A 16,836-nucleotide genomic window follows, 5' to 3' on the forward strand; every position below is an offset into this window, starting at 1 on the left:
ACAGAATTGACGGTATGTGACCAGTAACAAAATCTGGCAATGTTTACAGTATATGACCCCCTTTCAAACACTGCCATTTTTTCCACTTTCTTGTGGGCATATGTCTTTTATACATCCCCTTGGACAGCCGGCACCGGTGAGGGGTGGGAGAAGGGGTGTGCCGATGTGGGTGGGCGTCTATTTTAATAAATCCATTGGGGCGGCGCACAATTGGCCCAGTGTCGTCCAGGGTAGGGGAGGGAATGGCTGGCAGGGATGTAGCTCAGTTGGTAGAGCATGGCGTTTGCAACGCCAGGGTTGTGGGTTCAATTCCCACGGGGGGGCCAGCATAAAAAAAAAATATATATATATATAATGTATGCACTCACTAACTGTAAGTCGCTCTGGATAAAAGCGTCTGCTAAATGACTAAAATGTAAATGTAAATATACACAAAGCAATCCCGTAGTTTACCAATGTCAAGTGGTTACAGACATCACACTCACTTGAAAATGTGGTGCCACCATTAAACCACCTGCTTCACAAAAATTAATCGATGGCTGATCATCAAGTGATTTCCATTTTTCCAATCGTTGTTTACTCATTTGGATCTCTTCAGTATATCAATTTATCATCACCAGCCAATGTGATCACACCATCGCGTGCGCTCTCTCCTTTCAATCTCCCCACCAGTTATTTTGGCTGAAGACAGATAGCCTACTAGCGATTTGTAGTCTAAGTTAGAAACATATGCATATTAACCCATCATTTATTAGCTAATTATAAGGTTCCTTTAAATATTTACCTGTCAAAGTACAAGGAAAAAAGATGAAGTGGCAGATGCACTCTGTGTGCTCCCCCAGGCTAAATGCCAATGCATTTCTGTGACAATAGACAAGAACAGCTCAAGGACAGAACTACATGCATTTACATGGAGAGAATAAATGCATTAAAAGCATTTCTGTGAAGCCTTGTGAATGTGCCGGCTTTGTTACTGGCTTCACCTTTCAGATATAAAGAAAAGGTGGTATAAAGAAGACGGCACGGTAAAGTTGGCACGTTTTTGTCTTGGTATAAAAGGGATATGATATTGTTTGCATGCCTGATAAGGGGACAGCACAATGGATTTCTCATCATTGCTCTTCTTTCAGAGCTCCTCCAATGGCGTGAGACTTGGGACGCCCAACAGAGCCACCATCACCATCCTGTCCAATGACAATGCCTTCGGAATCATCTCCTTCAACTCCGTAAGAAACATCTATCTGTCTAGTGTTGATTCTTGCTTATAGCCTACATTCCATTTCAACCAGTTCCGTTTTAACCTTCAATGAATGTAAAGGGAATCCCAGGTACTGACCATTGGGAATATAAGGTTTTATTTTAGTTTAAATCTGTCTCACTCTGCCGTCTTGTTTATTATTATACAGGGAGAATTTTACAAGAGAGCAAGTAGGGAGTATAATTTGGCTACCTACTACAGTACGTACCATGTTAGATTGAGAGGGAAGGCTTTAGTCACAGTCAGGATAAGGAAATTAGGCTTTGGCCAGGGGTGGGGTGGGGCCAGGGGTGGGGTGGGGCAAGGGGTGGGGTTCAAATGCCACAGAGGGGATCCATGCAGATGGTTGTGCAGGAGGATTCTGGGGTTGCCAGGGGCAGCACAACCACAACAGCTGCAGTTTGCTCCTAGGATTAACTTGTCAGTGGGAGTTTTGAGGGTTACTATGGTAACCATAGTATTGGGTCCTGCCTGCACCCCCCTTAGGGTCTTATTCGGGATCATTATTTTGCTTCTTGGAAATCAAAGAAGTCTCTCTGCCTCCGGAATTATGATTCTGAAACATGTTTTATTTTTGTTTAGTTTTAGAGTCAATATGCTCATCATGTGGTCTATGAAGGTTGTAGTCTTGTGGAGAGGAACTCATTCATTTCATAATCACTAAAGACAATGTTAATTCTCTCTCTCTCTCTCTCTCTCTGTCTCTCTGTCTCTCTCTCTCTCTCTCTCTCTCTCTCTCTCTCTCTCTCTCTCTCTCTCTCTCTCTCTCTCTCTCTCTCTCTCTCTCTCTCTCTCTCTCTCTTTCTCTCCCCCAGACTGAACAGATCATTGTGGATGAGCCTAGAGGGAGGAACCAGTATGTGCCTCTCAGCCTAGTCAGAGAGAAGGGGACATATGGGACAGTGACGGTCAACTTTGAGGTGAGGTCACTGTAACAGTAACTGACCCCTGTTTGACCTCCCTGTGGTTAGGTCACGTCAGATCATTAGGCCGGTTGCATTTTAGTATGGATGTCAATCTGTCACCCGGTCTACTTATGCCAGCCACACACACACACATGCACTGATGCATAGCACACACACGCCCACACGCACATGCACACGCGCACACACACATGCAGATACTCACTTTTCAGATAAACATATTCCTGTCATTCTGATGACTATATGTGAGCAATATGTTGTGGTTTTTACATGGGCAGATCTCTGGAGGCCCTAACCCTGCCCTGGAGGACCTCAGTCCAGACCGGGGGAACATCACCATTCCACCTGGACAGGCTTTGGTGGTCTTCAGCATCCTCATCCAGGATGACCAGGTACCCAGTCCTCTCCACCCCTTCTACATGCTATCACTTACACCTTTTACCAGACAGCTTCACATCAAACACATGGATCATCTGAATCATTATTTTGCAGGCTAAGTAAACCCAGAGTTACATATCAGTAAACCATTGAGATAACACTACAGTTGAAGTTGGAAGTTTACATACACTTAGGTTGGAGTAATTAAAACTCGTTTTTCAACCACTCCACAAATTTCTTGTTAACAAACTATAGTTTTGGCAAGTCGGTTAGGACATCTACTTTGTGCATGATACAAGTAATTTTACCAACAATTGTTTATAGACAGATTATTTCACATATAATTCCCTGTATCACAATTCCAGTGGGTCAGAAGTTTACATACACTAAGTTGACTTTAAATAGCTTAGAAAATTCCAGAAAATTATGTCATGGCTTTAGAAGCTTCTGATAGGCTAATTGACATAATTTGAGTCAATTGGAGGTGTACCTGTGGATGTATTTCAAGGCCTACCTTCAAACTCAGTGCCTCTTTGCTTGACATCATGGGAAAATCAAATGAAATCAGCCAAGACCTCAGAAAAACAATTGTAGACCTCCACAAGTCTGGTTCATCCTTGGGAGCAATATCCAAACGCCTGAAGGTACCACGTTCATCTTTACAAACAATAATACGCAAGTATAAACACCATGGGACCACGCAGCCGTCATACCGCTGAGGAAGGAGACGCGTTCTGTCTCCTAGAGATGAATGTACTTTGGTGCGAAAAGTGCAAATAAATCCCAGAACAACAGCAAAGGACCTTGTGAAGATGCTGGAGGAAACAGGTACAAAAGTATCTATATCCACAGTAAAACGAGTCCTATATCGACATAACCTGAAAGGCTGCTCAGCAAGGAAGAAGCCACTGCTCCAAAACCGCCATAAAAAAAGCCAGACTATGGTTTGCGACTGCACATGGGGACAAAGATCGTACTTTTTGGAGAAATGTCCTCTGGTCTGATGAAACAAAAATAGAACTGTTTGGCCATAATGACCATCGTTATGTTTGGAGGAAAAAGGGGATGACTTGCAAGCCGAAGAACACCATCCCAACCGTGAAGCACGTGTGTGGCAGCATCATGCTGTGGGGGTGCTTTGCTGCAGGAGGGACTGGTGCACTTCACACAATAGATGGCATCATGAGGAAGGAAAATTATGTGGATATATTGAAACAACATCTCAAGACATCAGTCAGGAAGTTAAAGCTTGGTCGTAAATGGGTCTTCCAAATGGACAATGACCCCAAGCATACTTCCAAAGTTGTGGCAAAATGGCTTAAGGACAACAAAGTCAAGGTATTGGAGTGGCCATCACAAAGCCCTGACCTCAATCCTAAAGAAAATGTGTGGGCAGAACTGAAAAAGCGTGTGCGAGCAAGGAGGCCTACAAACCTGACTCAGTTACAATGCTACCAAATACTAATTGAGTGTATGTAAACTTCCGACTTCAACTGTATATATTCCCATATTATGTACCTAATGTATCAAATAATAATATGTACTGCTGCTACTCTGTTTGTCATATATCCTGATGCTGAGTCACCTTACCCCTATACATATTAAAAAACAAAACTATGTTTTAAGTGAGAATAGGCATTGGTCTGAAGCTGAAAAATAAAGGAAATTCACATGAGCACCACAATACCTATACCACCCATGCTCTACCAAGGTTTTCCAGCACACAGCTTTGACCCACTACAGTAGCTATGTTGGTATTATACTTCAAACTATGTGTAGGCAGGTTTCTTAGGATTCAAACCTTCTCAAACAGCCTCATTCATACTCTTAGAGGAGGTGCTTTCACAATAATGTGATTTGTACCGCATACAAAGTTAAGTATTGGATTCTTCATACACCACAGTAAGACATTATCCCATTCCACTACCTTTTCATGCTTTTGCTTTTATACTTACAGCTTTTCTTTTATACTTACAAGACCATTAGGCATGATTGAACTGTTTTGTCTTGTAATAATGTGGTGCATACCTTTATTTTAGCAAAACATGTCATTAATTTTTTTTTTATAACATCCTTTTTTGGTCAGTAGGTGCCCAACATAACAACAGGTTGTGGTGTGTTGTACACAGTAGTTCAGATAGATAAAGCCTGTCTGCATTCCTGATTTCTGTAACTGTTAGCTTACCTGTGTAATATTGACAGAAGCTCAGAACTACTTGTGTTTCAAACATGGTCCTGTTTTATCAATTGCTGTGCTGATCAATGGACAGTTCGTTACCTCTGTCAAAAGAATGTGTAGCTTAAAGTAATTTTAATAGCAGGGTTCTGTAAAGTCCATTATCCCACTGAAGAGTATGAATTAGGCTGTTTGAGAAGGTTTGAATCCTAAGCAACCTGCCTACACATAGTTTGAAGTACAGTAGACCAACATAGCTACTGTAGTAGGTCAAAGCTGTGTGCTGAAAAACCTTGGTAGAGCATGGGTGGAATAGGCATCGTGGTGCTCATGTGAATGTCCTTTATTTTTTCAATGGTTTTTACACCGGATGGTGATTATGGAACATTATTATACAACTATAATACAGCATGAAACATGCTCTCCTGTTGTGCGTTTAATAGATTTAATTTATTGATGAGATCCCAGCTCATAACCCTACTGATCAATGCTCAAAGCAAATTGGCAAGAGCAAGGTAACAAAGATTGAAGCAAATATTTACTATGCGATTACAAAATGTAGCTGGCTAGATGACTACAGGAGCGTGAAATATGGATGAGCTGTTCTCAATGGAAGGGTTCTGACTAATTCTCTCTTGACAAGGCGTGACCGCGAAAATATCATATTCATCCACCTTGGTGGAAACGACTTGGGACAAACAAAGGGGACAGCCCTGGTCCGTCAGATGCAAGCTGATTTTGGAGGTAGTCATCGGAATGTTCCCCGGGACAACGGTGGTCTACTCTGACATCACGGAGTGGAGGAGTTGGATGTTCCAGTGGGAGGAGGACTTAACAAGCGCTTAGAGATGGTCCATCGCTCTGTCAACCAGCTGGTCCACAATCTGCCACTTTTCCATAAATCACTGTATCACAGGGCAGTACCATAGGCAAGGTTTCCCAAACTCAGTCCTGGGGCTCCCCATGGGTGCACGTTTTGGTTTTTGCCCTAGCACTACACAGCTGATTAAAATAATCAAAGTTTGATGATGAGTTGGTTATTTGAATCAGCTGTGTAGTGCTAGGGCAAAAAACAAAACATACACCCAATGGGGGCACCAGGACCGAGTTTGGGAAACCCTGCCGTAGGGATGGCGTGCATCTCAATGATTAGGGCAACGATCTCTTCCTTGAGAGTCTGAGAGCTGGTCTCTCCTCCGTTCTAGAAAGTCGCACGCAGTAGTACACACCACCACACTCACCGCCATTTGCCTGCCCACGAACCCAAAGCCACCTAATAAAATAAAATAAGTGTTACGGGAGGGGGCTGTCAAAACTGTAAACTAAAGAATGGTCAAAATATGTCCACCGGGACGCGAACGCACAATGTTCTGATCCACAAGCATCAACTCTAACCATTACACTATGAATCCTGTTCTAAACACATTGACTTCGATAGACCATTTAAATGTCTGCAAACGTTCGTTCCAAAATGATTTTGTTAATTCACTGAGTAGTGACTACACGTTTATTTATCTTGCTTGGTTAAAATACAATAGTCTAAAACAGTTGATTTGTTGAAAACAGACTCATTTATTCACGTAGTTAACAAGCATTTCCTTTTCTTTTGACTGCAACCTGATCTCATAGCATTTCGTATTATTCTGTACGTGAATTCGAGACAATCAATTTAGTATGATATGTAACGTTTCGTATGGTATGTATTAATTTATGGTTGTCCATCATTCATTTCGCATGATATATTATGAATTACAATTCGTATAATATGTTACGAATTGCAATACGTATGATATGTTATGAATAGCAATTTGTACAATATGTTATGAATTTTCAAAAGTATGATATGTTACAAATTCCCATTTGTATATATTGGCTAACGTTAGCTAGGTGGCTAATGTTATCTAGGCTAGGGGTTAGGGTTAAGGTTAGGAGTGAGGTTAAAGGGTTAAGGTTAGGGTTAAGGTTAGGAGTTATGTTAGAGATTAAGGTTAGGGTTAGGGTTAGGGGAAGGGTTAGCTATCCTTCCACCCTGAACAGCCACCCTCGTTTTTGCCATAAAGTAGAATTTTCCTATTTCTGAAGTAAATCCCTATTTTGAATGTAAATGGCATGTTATATATTGAATGGGCCACAGACTTTTTTTTGTGATTTCTTTTTTTTAAATAAACTTACCCCAGCCGTGATTCACTTCCTCATTGCTCGTTGTGCAGTATCAGGGAACGCAAAATACATGAACAAGCTCCAAAAACACCCAAATATGTCCTTTTAGAAATGGACACGCTCTCAGTATAGTGATGTAGGTCTTTAATCAAATCAAATCACATTTTATTGGTCACATACACATATTTAGCAGATGTTATTGCGGGTGTAGCGAAATGCTTGTGTTCCTAGCTCCAACAGTGCAGTAGTATCTAACAATTCACAACAATACACACAAATCTAAAAGTAAAAGAATGTAATTAAGAAATATATAAATATTTGGACGAGCAATGTCGAAGTGGCATTGACTAAAATACAGTAGAACAGAATACACTATATACATGTACATGAGTAAAGCAGTATGTAAACATTATTAAAGTGACTAGTGTTCCATTATTAAAGTGACCAGTGATTCCATGTCTATGTATATAGGGCAGCATCCTCTAAGGTGCAGGGTTGAGTAACCGGGTGGTAGCCGGCTAGTGATGATTATTTAACAGTCTGATGGCCTTGAGATAGAAGCTGTTTTTCAGTCTCTTGGTCCCAGCTTTGATGCACCTGTACTGACCTCGCCTCCTGGATGGTAGCGGGGCGAACAGGCCGTGGCTCGGGTGGTTGATGTCCAGACCGCACCAACCCCTGGAGAGCCCTGCGGTTGCGGGCGGTGCAGTTGCCGTACCAGGCGGTGATACAGCCCGACAGGATGCTCTCAATTGTGCATCTATAAAAGTTTGTGATGGTCTTAGGGGCCAAGCCAAATTTCTGGCCCTCAACACCCCCTACAAATGATTTATCTGTATATTCAACAGAAATGGTTGCGATAATTGTTGAATTGCAATGGATAGAGGAGGTGCAACCAAGACAAGTTGTAATATGTTCAAACTCTGCATCGGTTTTGTGTAGTTTAAGATCAGGAAAGTCAGAATGTGAGGATTTATGGTTAGAAATAATTATGCTGTTGTTGGCTTACAAATAAATTGTGTTGAAATTCTGTTCTGTTGGATTCCGGCTCATACAGGAGTTTATGGAAATTATATAGTAGATATATAAGCAAAAACACCTGTGAAATTTTTTATTGTGGATTTACAGGTGCAGTTGGGTAGATTAAAACATTGATTCGGAAAAATGGGGTAGATTGCAGGCAGAGACAATGGGATACAAGTAGTACCAAATCAAATCAAATCAAATTGTATTTGTCACATGCGCCTAATACAACAGGTGTAGACCTTACAGTGAAATGCTTACTTACAAGCCCTTAACCAACAATGCAGTTTTAAGAAAGAATACCCCAAAAAATCACTCAAAAAGACAATATAAAATAATATGAAATAAAAGTAACAAATAATTAAATAGCAGCAGTAAAAATAACAATAGCGAGGCTATATACAGGGGGTACTGGTACCGAGTCAATGTGTGGGGGCACCGGTTAGTTGAGGTAATTGGGGTAATATGTACATGTAGGTAGAGTTATTAAAGTACCATGTTGTGCTGCTGCCATGTTGTGTTGCTACCGTGTTGTTGTCATGTTGTGTTGCTACCATGCTGTGTTGTCATGTGTTGCTGCCATGCTGTGTTGTTGTCTTAGCTTTATGTAGTGTTGTGGTGTCTCTCTTATCGTGATGTGTGTTTTTTCCTACATTTTTATTTTTAATCCCAGTCCCCGTCCCCGCAGGAGGCCTTTTGCCTTCTGGTAGGCCGTCATTGTAAATAATAATTTGTTCTTAACTGACTTGCCTAGTTAAATAAAGGTTAAATAAAATAAAAAATATTAAGGGCAGACATTCTTATAGTACAAGAAAATCTTTAAGGGAGATAGTGTCATGTAATGGAAACACAAGGGAAGTTATGTTGTGTAGAATGAGATCAGGGCATACGGGATTGAATTCCTCTTTGAAATTGATAGGGAAACATGGTACTGGAATGTGTAATGGATGTATGGTAGAGGAAATGGTTGAACATGTATTATTCTTTTGTGAAATGCATGATGGTAAAACATCACTAAACCGTTGTTACTGTCATTTCCCTCAGATCCCTGAGGATGACGAGGTGTTCACAGTCAGGCTGACGGGCGTGGCGGGCGGGGCGGTCCTCAACCCCAATGGCAGCAGCGTGGAGCTGAAGATCCGCCGGAACGACAGCCCTCTGCGCTTCTCCCAGTCCCAGGTGGCCGTTGCCGAGACCGCCGGGGTCATCTCCCTGATCGTGACCCGCGGCCTCCTGGCTGACCACGGCCGCCTGGTGGGCTCAGACGACACAGAGATCTCCGTGGACTACGTGGTCGTCAGCGGCGACGGGGCAGGCAGCGCCACTCCAGCGGTGGATTTCGTGGACCTGCAGGCGGTACGAACAGTGACATTTCCCCCATGGGTCTATGAGGCACGTCTGCTCTTCAACATCAGCGATGACGAGGTGCCGGAGATTGCCGAGTCGTTCCACGTGGTGCTGCTGGAGGAGACGGTGAGAGGAGATGCAGTGCTGATCCCGCCCAATGCCGTGCTGGTCACCATCGAGCCCAATGATAAGCCCCACGGGGTCCTGTCTATCAGTGGCAGCCAACTCACTCAGCTAATCAGTATCAACGAGGATAAGACTGACAGGTTGGTCAAACTACAGTTAGGAGGAGAATGTTATTGGATCAGTGTGTCATCTTATAACATTATAGTTTCCAAACACATTGAACCTCAACTGTTTCTGTGTCTCTGCTATTCTCACATCCCCACCCTCTCTTGTCCAAAAGATTTGACGGTATCTCCATCGTGAGGAACGGCGGTAACTATGGTGACATCTCTGTCAACTGGACCATCAGTCGGAACTCCAGCGACCGCTCGCCCGTGTCAGATGACCTGAGCCCCGAGGCGGGCACACTGTGGTTGACGGCGGGTCAGATGAGCGCGGTCTTGCCCTTGAACATCACAGCTGATGAGCTTCCAGAGGAAGCAGAGGCCTTCATCCTCCGACTGCTGCCGGATACTGTGCAGGGAGGGGCCGAAGTGGACGAGCCTATGGAGGTCAGTCTGGCCTGGCTACTCACACTTCAACTAGGATATGATTGGTTAGGATTCCACTGCTGTTAATTGATTGATTGATTGATTGGTTGATTGGTCCAACAGTACCAATCTATATTTTAAGTTTCAGTTCTAATACTAGAGTCTGACGATTTGTTTTGTATTCAGACGTAGGGTTTTCTGGTATTTAAACCAGATTTTATGTTCAGTTCTGTCATTTTGTTGATGCTGTTGGTTTTGAGGAGCTCTGTGTTGGCTGTTGTTTATTTGCAATACCAAATTCAAGCTGGGGAAGACAGAAAGTTGAATCAGGACAGTCAGAAAGTTGCTTGTCAACCCTGGTAGCTTAGTGCCATGTCTAGCATTGGGCAGCGCCTGACAGAGAGGGAGGGAGGGAGGGAGGGAGAGAGGGAGGGAGAGAGCAGGTCTACTACCCACGCCCTCCTGAGGAGGTTTGCGGGGGAGGGCTACACTTGTGGGGGACACATCTGGAGAGCAGTCCCCTCCTCTCTAGAGGATGTGGTCGTGTGTGTGTGTGTGTGTGTGTGTGTGTGTGTGTGTGTGTGTGTGTGTGTGTGTGTGTGGGTGGCTGGAGGTGGGTGGGTGGGTGGCTGGAGACTTGGCACACACCCTGGTCCTGTACAGTAGACCCTGCTAATACTGTCACTTCACACTGGGTGTTCCCTTAATGTGGTTGAAATAATCTAAACAAAGACAAAACAACTGTGGGGGGTATGCCTGTGTGTGTGTGTGTGTTTTTGGTTTTACTATACTTGTGGGGACCAGAAGTCCTCACAAGGATAGTAAATCAAGGAAAATTCGAACAAATGGGGACATTTCACCAGTCCCCACAAGGAAAAAGGCTATTTTGGGTTTAGGGGTTAGGTTTAGGGTTAGGGTTACTATAAGGGTTAGGTTTAGGATTAGGATTTAGGGTTAGGGTTACTGTAAGGGTTAGGTTTAGGATTAGGGTTTGTGGTTAGGGTTAGGGTTAAGGGTTAGGGTTAGGTGTTAGGGAAAATAGGATTTTGTTTGGTCCCCACAAGGATAGTAAAACAAATGTGTGTGTGTGTGTATGAGTGGGTGTGGCAGTGTGATGTCTTTATTACTGCCATCTTTGTCACAGCTTCCCATGTTGGCTATGTGTGAAAGGAGTGGGTAGATCTAACCCTTGTTTATGTTAATGCATTAGAACACACACACACGCACACACACAGTGGTTGGACTCTCAACATGTGGTATCTGCTGTCCATGTGTGTATAAGCAGTTGACTAAGCACTGATTGTAAGCATTAGAAGACAACTCTTGTAGTTGAATAAGTTCATCAATGTATGTGTCAAGAGAATACAAATGATTTAACACACACTCCAAATGCTGCAAGCCTGCAACACTTGGAACCTGTCAGACAGCCATGAGTCCTTGTCAAACATCTACAGTAAGCCCTAGTAAAAAAGCTCATGAAAGCTATTCTAGCCCATTTAATTAAAGAGGATGCATCTCTAAAATTAGCCCAGGGCTCTTTCTTTATGACACAGAGTCTGGTGCTTTCTCCTCCTTCCCCCCTTTTCCTTCCTCTCCCTCCCTCCTTCCACAGATGATGTTCTACATCCAGGACAGTGATGACGTGTACGGCCTGTTCCGCTTCCACCCGGAGGAGAACCAGACCATCCAAAGTCAGCCCGATGGACGCTTCCTGTCCCTTAGCTTTCTGCGGGAGGGGGGCACCCTGGGGGAGGTAGCCCTGGCCGTCCACACCCTCTACATCCCCGCGGGGCCCGTGAACCCCGGGCTGGCCCGGGACGGGGTGCTGAACGGCAGCCGCTGTACTACTGTGCTGTTCTCTCAGGGCCAGGACCTGGCCAGACTCACCCTGCCCATCCGCAACGATGCCTTCCTGCAGAACGGAGCCCACTTCCTCATCCAGGTGGGGCCAGAGGTCTCGGACGGCAACACCTTTGGGTCAAATACTGACCCAGTCATAGAAGTACTGTCACAGGGAGTGGGACACAGAATTCATACAGGGGAGGTTTTATGTCCATTTTGTTTGAATTAGTGCGAAGACCTTAACATAGCTCACCTGTGCTACTGTATGCAAATGTTTTTAGAAAGTGGTGAGCCACTCCAGCTTTGGAAAATGTTGGTTGGTTCTTAGTTTTTTCAAGCTTGTCCAGAGACATGGTTCCTCATTTGCATGTGTGAGAGACTTGGACCTGAGAACTGTGCTCTGGCCTGTTGCCATGGGATCTGTCCAAGCATCCAAACAAACAGCCCTCATCAGGCAGCGCTTAAAAACAAAGTGCCTCCTTCACATTCAATAGGTCCCAAACTGCTCCCTCACACACATGCGAAAACACACACCCCAAAGAAGAGGCAGATTAACAGTGCTGAGAGGTCTTTGGAGATAGGTCATTCATAGTGTATTGAGAGAGTAAAGTTAAGAGAGTGGTTTAATTGGAATCATGGAGGGGTAAAGAGGTACAGTACTGCACAATAGAACACTAATGCCTGAGAGAAAACTGCCACATTGCATGAACGCTTAACATTCTGTTCCTTCCCTGATTAACTAACTCCACAATACCTGAATGAAGCCCACACCTCTACTTATACAGTATACCACTCATATGAGAGTCATGTATTTCTTTTCTTTTTTTAAGACATTTTTAAAGGGTTTCATTTTCCATTTGGCTAACACAACAAATAGCTCAGCTGGTAGACCCGGACCACCCATACACAAAATGATCACGCATGACTGTAAGTCGCTTTGGTAAGCGCTGCTAAATGGCATAAAAATTGCGCCTACTGGTATTCAGGTCATGTATTTGAAGATGGCTATAGGGGATTTGTGCTTAATAATCATTGCTGTCTCTCTTTCAGCTGGATAGTGTGGACCTGATCAGTATCAGCCCTCCCATCCCATCTGTGAGTCCTCACTTCGGAGGGGCGCTCAACCTCACCCTCACAGTCACCCCCGAAATCGCCAATGGGGAGATCGGCTTCACCAGTAACACCACGGTGGTGGTGTATGAGCCAGAGGACACCAACACTAGCACGGTACAATGCTAACCCTCTGTCTGCATCAATGGCACACATGTTTGCATGGTACGGTACTATGCTAACCCTCTGTCTGCATCAATTGCATACATGTTAGCATGGTACGCTATTACGCTAATCCTCTGTCTGTATCAATGGCACACATGTTAGCACAGTACACTAACCCTCTGTCTGCTCAATGGCACACCTGTGTAGTGTACCGTGACTCTGTTTTGATCTGGCTGTAGATACTGTATGTGTGGTGATGTTACTCTGATGTTACAATGATGACTTTACCGCAATGAAATGTATTTTTAAATCGTAATTACTGCAGTTGAATGATCACTACAGTACAGTGGCTTGCGAAAGGATTCACCACCCTTGGCATTTTTCCTATTTTGTTGCCTTACAACCTGAATTAATGATTTTTGGGGGGTTTGTATCATTTGATTTACACAACATGCCTACCACTTTGAAGATGCAACATCTTTTTTATTGTGAAACAAACAAGAAATAAGACAAAAAAACAGAACTTGAACGTGCATAACTATTCACCCTCATACTTTGTAGAGCCACCTTTTGCAGCAATTACAGCTGCAAGTCTCTTGGGGTATGTCTCTATAAGCTTGGCACATCTAGCCACTTGGATTTTTGCCCATTCTTCAAGGCAAAACTGCTCCAGCTCCTTCAAGTTGGATGGGTTCCGCTGGTGTACAGCAATCTTTAAGTCATACCACAGATTCTCAATTGGATTGAGGTCTGGGCTTTGACTAGGCCATTCCAAGACATTTAAATGTTTCCCCTTAAACCACTGGAGTGTTGCTTTAGCAGTATGCTTAGGGTCATTGTCCTGCTGGAAGGTGAACCTCCGTCCCAGTCTCAAATCTCTGGAAGACTGAAACAGGTTTCCCTCAAGAATTTACCTGTATTTAGCGCCATCCATCATTCCTTCAATTCTGACCAGTTTCCCAGTCCCTGCTGATGAAAAACATCCCCATAGCATGATGCTGCCACCACCATACTTCACTATGGGGATGGTGTTCTCTGGGTGATGAGAGGTGTTGGGTTAGCGCCAGACACAGCATTTTCCTTGATGGCCAAAAAGCTCAATTTCAGTCTCATCTGACCAGAGTACCTTCTTCCATATGTTTGGGGAGTCTCCCACATGCCTTTTGGCGAACACCAAACGTGTTTGCTTATTTTTTTCTTTAATCAATGGCTTTTTTTCTGGCCACTCTTCCGTAAAGCCCAGCTTTGTGGAGTGTACGACTTATAGTGGTCCTATGGACCGATACTCCAATCTCGGCTGTGGAGCTTTGCAGCTCCTTCAGGGTTATCTTTGGTCTCTTTGTTGCCTCTTTGATTAATGCCCTCCTTGCCTGGTCCGTGAGTTTTGGTGGGCGGCCCTCTCTTGGCAGGTTTGTTGTGGTGCCATATTCTTTCCATTTTTAAATAATGGATATAATGGTGCTCTGTGGGATGTTCAAAGTTTCTGAGATTTTTTTATAACCCAACCCTGATCTGTACTTCTCCACAACTTTGTCCCTGACCTGTTTGGAGAGCTCCTTGGTCTTGATGGTGCCACTTCCTTGGTGGTGCCCCTTGCTTAGTGGTGTTGCAGACTCTGGGGCCTTTCAGAACATGTGTATATATACTGAGATAATGTGACAGATCATGTGACACTTAGATTACACACAGGTTAACTTTATTGAACAAATTATGTGACTTCTGAAGGTAATTGGTTGCACCAGATCTTATTTAGGGGCTTCATAGCAAAGGGGGTGAATACATATGCACGCACCACTTTTCTGTTATTTATTTTGTAGCATTCACTTCACCAATTTGGACTATTTTGTGTATGTCCATTACATGAAATCCAAATAAAAATCTATTTAAATTACAGGTTGTAAATTATAGGTTGTAATGCAACAAAATAGGAAAAAAACGCCAAGGGGGATGAATACTTTTGCAAGGCATTGTATGTTTGAACAGCAATTTGCAGGTCTTGTTTCATGTAAGGTAGCTACAGTGTTTATAATGGAAAGGCTTCTTATCCTACGAGTCAGTTTGTTCAAATGTCTAATATGACTGCAGATGGTTGAGGGTTAAGGAATTCTTCCTCCTCCCACAGGTGACCCTCAGCCTGCGGCGGGACGGTACAGATGGACAGGCCGTGGTGTTCTGGAGCCTTCGACCAATCGGAGACAACCAGGCTGACGTCACCACTGACGACCTGAAAACTCTGAGTGGCTCAGTGGTGTTCCTGACGGGACAGAGCGATGCCGTCATCAACGTCACCGTCTTGGCCGATGACATACCCGAGGTCAACGAGACCCTTTTCCTCACTCTGGACAGGTACTGGACAGCAACTCTGGGGAGCTTTTGGTTGGCCAACAGATTCTTATTCTGTTAATCAGTAGCAATGTAACTTTATAAATAAGTGTCTGATTATGCTCTGTTGCGGTACCACACGCCATTGCCATATGTCCTGGGATTTGAATCGGTAGCGTACTGGCCACTTGTTCATTTACTTAACAACAATGCCTGGCTGTGCTTAAAATGATTAAAACAATTAAATAGTGTATTTTTTAAGAATTGCTAAAATGAGCAGTGAGACCAGGGTGTCATAAGGACAGCCCCTCCCTTACCCCTACTCCTACCCCTACCCCTACTCCAATTCCTGCCTGTCATCTGTTACCCATGACCTGTGACGGGAACCTTGGCTCTCCCTCCCTCCCACCCCTCTCCTGCAGGGTGGAGACTCCGCGCTTTGTAGTGTACTTCGGGTAAGTGGAGAGTGGAGTGAGCCTGGACTCTTTGTGTGCTTTAAATCAGGACTTTGTCTGGGGAAAAAGGGACCACTTTAGGATTTCTGGGGCCTTTGGTTTGATAGGAAAGGGGGGTTGTTGTGGTGGTTTTGTGGGGGTGTGCATTGGGAAGAGAGGAGCGTGGGTGTGGGAAGTAAGAAGGGATCTTCTTTGTGTTGCACCTAATTTTAACCATTCTTTATGCCCTCCTGTAAAGACATCAGTGTTTGTATGCATGCTGCGAGTTGGATTCAAGTGTTTGTTTGGTATTCTTTGCTCTGTCCTCCCTCTGCTTTTCATTTACCCCTTATGTGGCCACACTCGCACACATGTACACACACACAGACACACACACACACACACACACACACACACACAACGACACACACACACACATACACCCTGCTCATCAGGGGCCAGGCTGACAGAACACACAGGCCCCCTCTGCTGTGAGAGAGAGAGGCTCAGGGGGCCACTGAGTGACACGGTTAATCAGAGCAGCTCAAACAACAGGCCTCTGGTCAATACTGAACATGAGACAATACAAGGAATTTACTCATTCACTGTTTTTAAATGAAGGGTAAGTTGATGAAAATACTTGAATGTTGCTGAAAGCTTTGAAGTGCATCTCCTTGTTGTTTTACATGCTGGCTGTTTTAACATTCCCCCACAACACACGACCCACATTCCCACCGAGATAAAGGCCTGTGAGTTCCTTTTTGGTGTAGCCGCTGAATTCCCCTCTGTGTTGCAGGGTTAACGTTGAGAACCAGATCCTGAAGCCTGGCTTCACCAGTCGAGAGATAGTCATTGTGGAGAATGACGACCCAGGTGGAGTCTTTGAGTTCTCCCCCTTCTCCAGAGGACCCTGGTACATCAACGTACGTCTGGCAAACAGACAGGCATCATGAATGTTGATGCGCATCTGTTTCATCTACTGTGATGCATGTTGAATATTGACCAACCAGGTCATTTTTGCAAACTACCATGTGTTCTCAATGGCTAACCTACATCAATAACAGCAACACTTCTGACCCCTAGTTTGTCCCCTTTGGTTTGC

The 16,836-nt window shown here is 44.1% G+C and overlaps 1 protein-coding gene across 1 annotated transcript in view; it reads left to right on the top strand.

Moving 5' to 3' along the window:
* Positions 1 to 16,836, top strand: part of adgrv1 (adhesion G protein-coupled receptor V1) — a 230,482-nt gene that overhangs the window by 50,993 nt on the left and 162,653 nt on the right. Inside the window, exons 4-12 of the mRNA XM_041904508.2 lie at positions 1,131 to 1,226; positions 2,074 to 2,178; positions 2,460 to 2,573; positions 8,963 to 9,531; positions 9,672 to 9,942; positions 11,534 to 11,863; positions 12,814 to 12,990; positions 15,101 to 15,324; positions 16,531 to 16,657. Of these exons, the coding sequence (XP_041760442.2) occupies positions 1,131 to 1,226; positions 2,074 to 2,178; positions 2,460 to 2,573; positions 8,963 to 9,531; positions 9,672 to 9,942; positions 11,534 to 11,863; positions 12,814 to 12,990; positions 15,101 to 15,324; positions 16,531 to 16,657 (2,013 nt within the window). The remainder of the gene's footprint in view (positions 1 to 1,130; positions 1,227 to 2,073; positions 2,179 to 2,459; positions 2,574 to 8,962; positions 9,532 to 9,671; positions 9,943 to 11,533; positions 11,864 to 12,813; positions 12,991 to 15,100; positions 15,325 to 16,530; positions 16,658 to 16,836) is intronic.

The sequence above is a fragment of the Coregonus clupeaformis genome, chromosome 18, assembly GCF_020615455.1.
Source record: "Coregonus clupeaformis isolate EN_2021a chromosome 18, ASM2061545v1, whole genome shotgun sequence".
Classification (NCBI taxonomy): domain Eukaryota; kingdom Metazoa; phylum Chordata; class Actinopteri; order Salmoniformes; family Salmonidae; genus Coregonus; species Coregonus clupeaformis.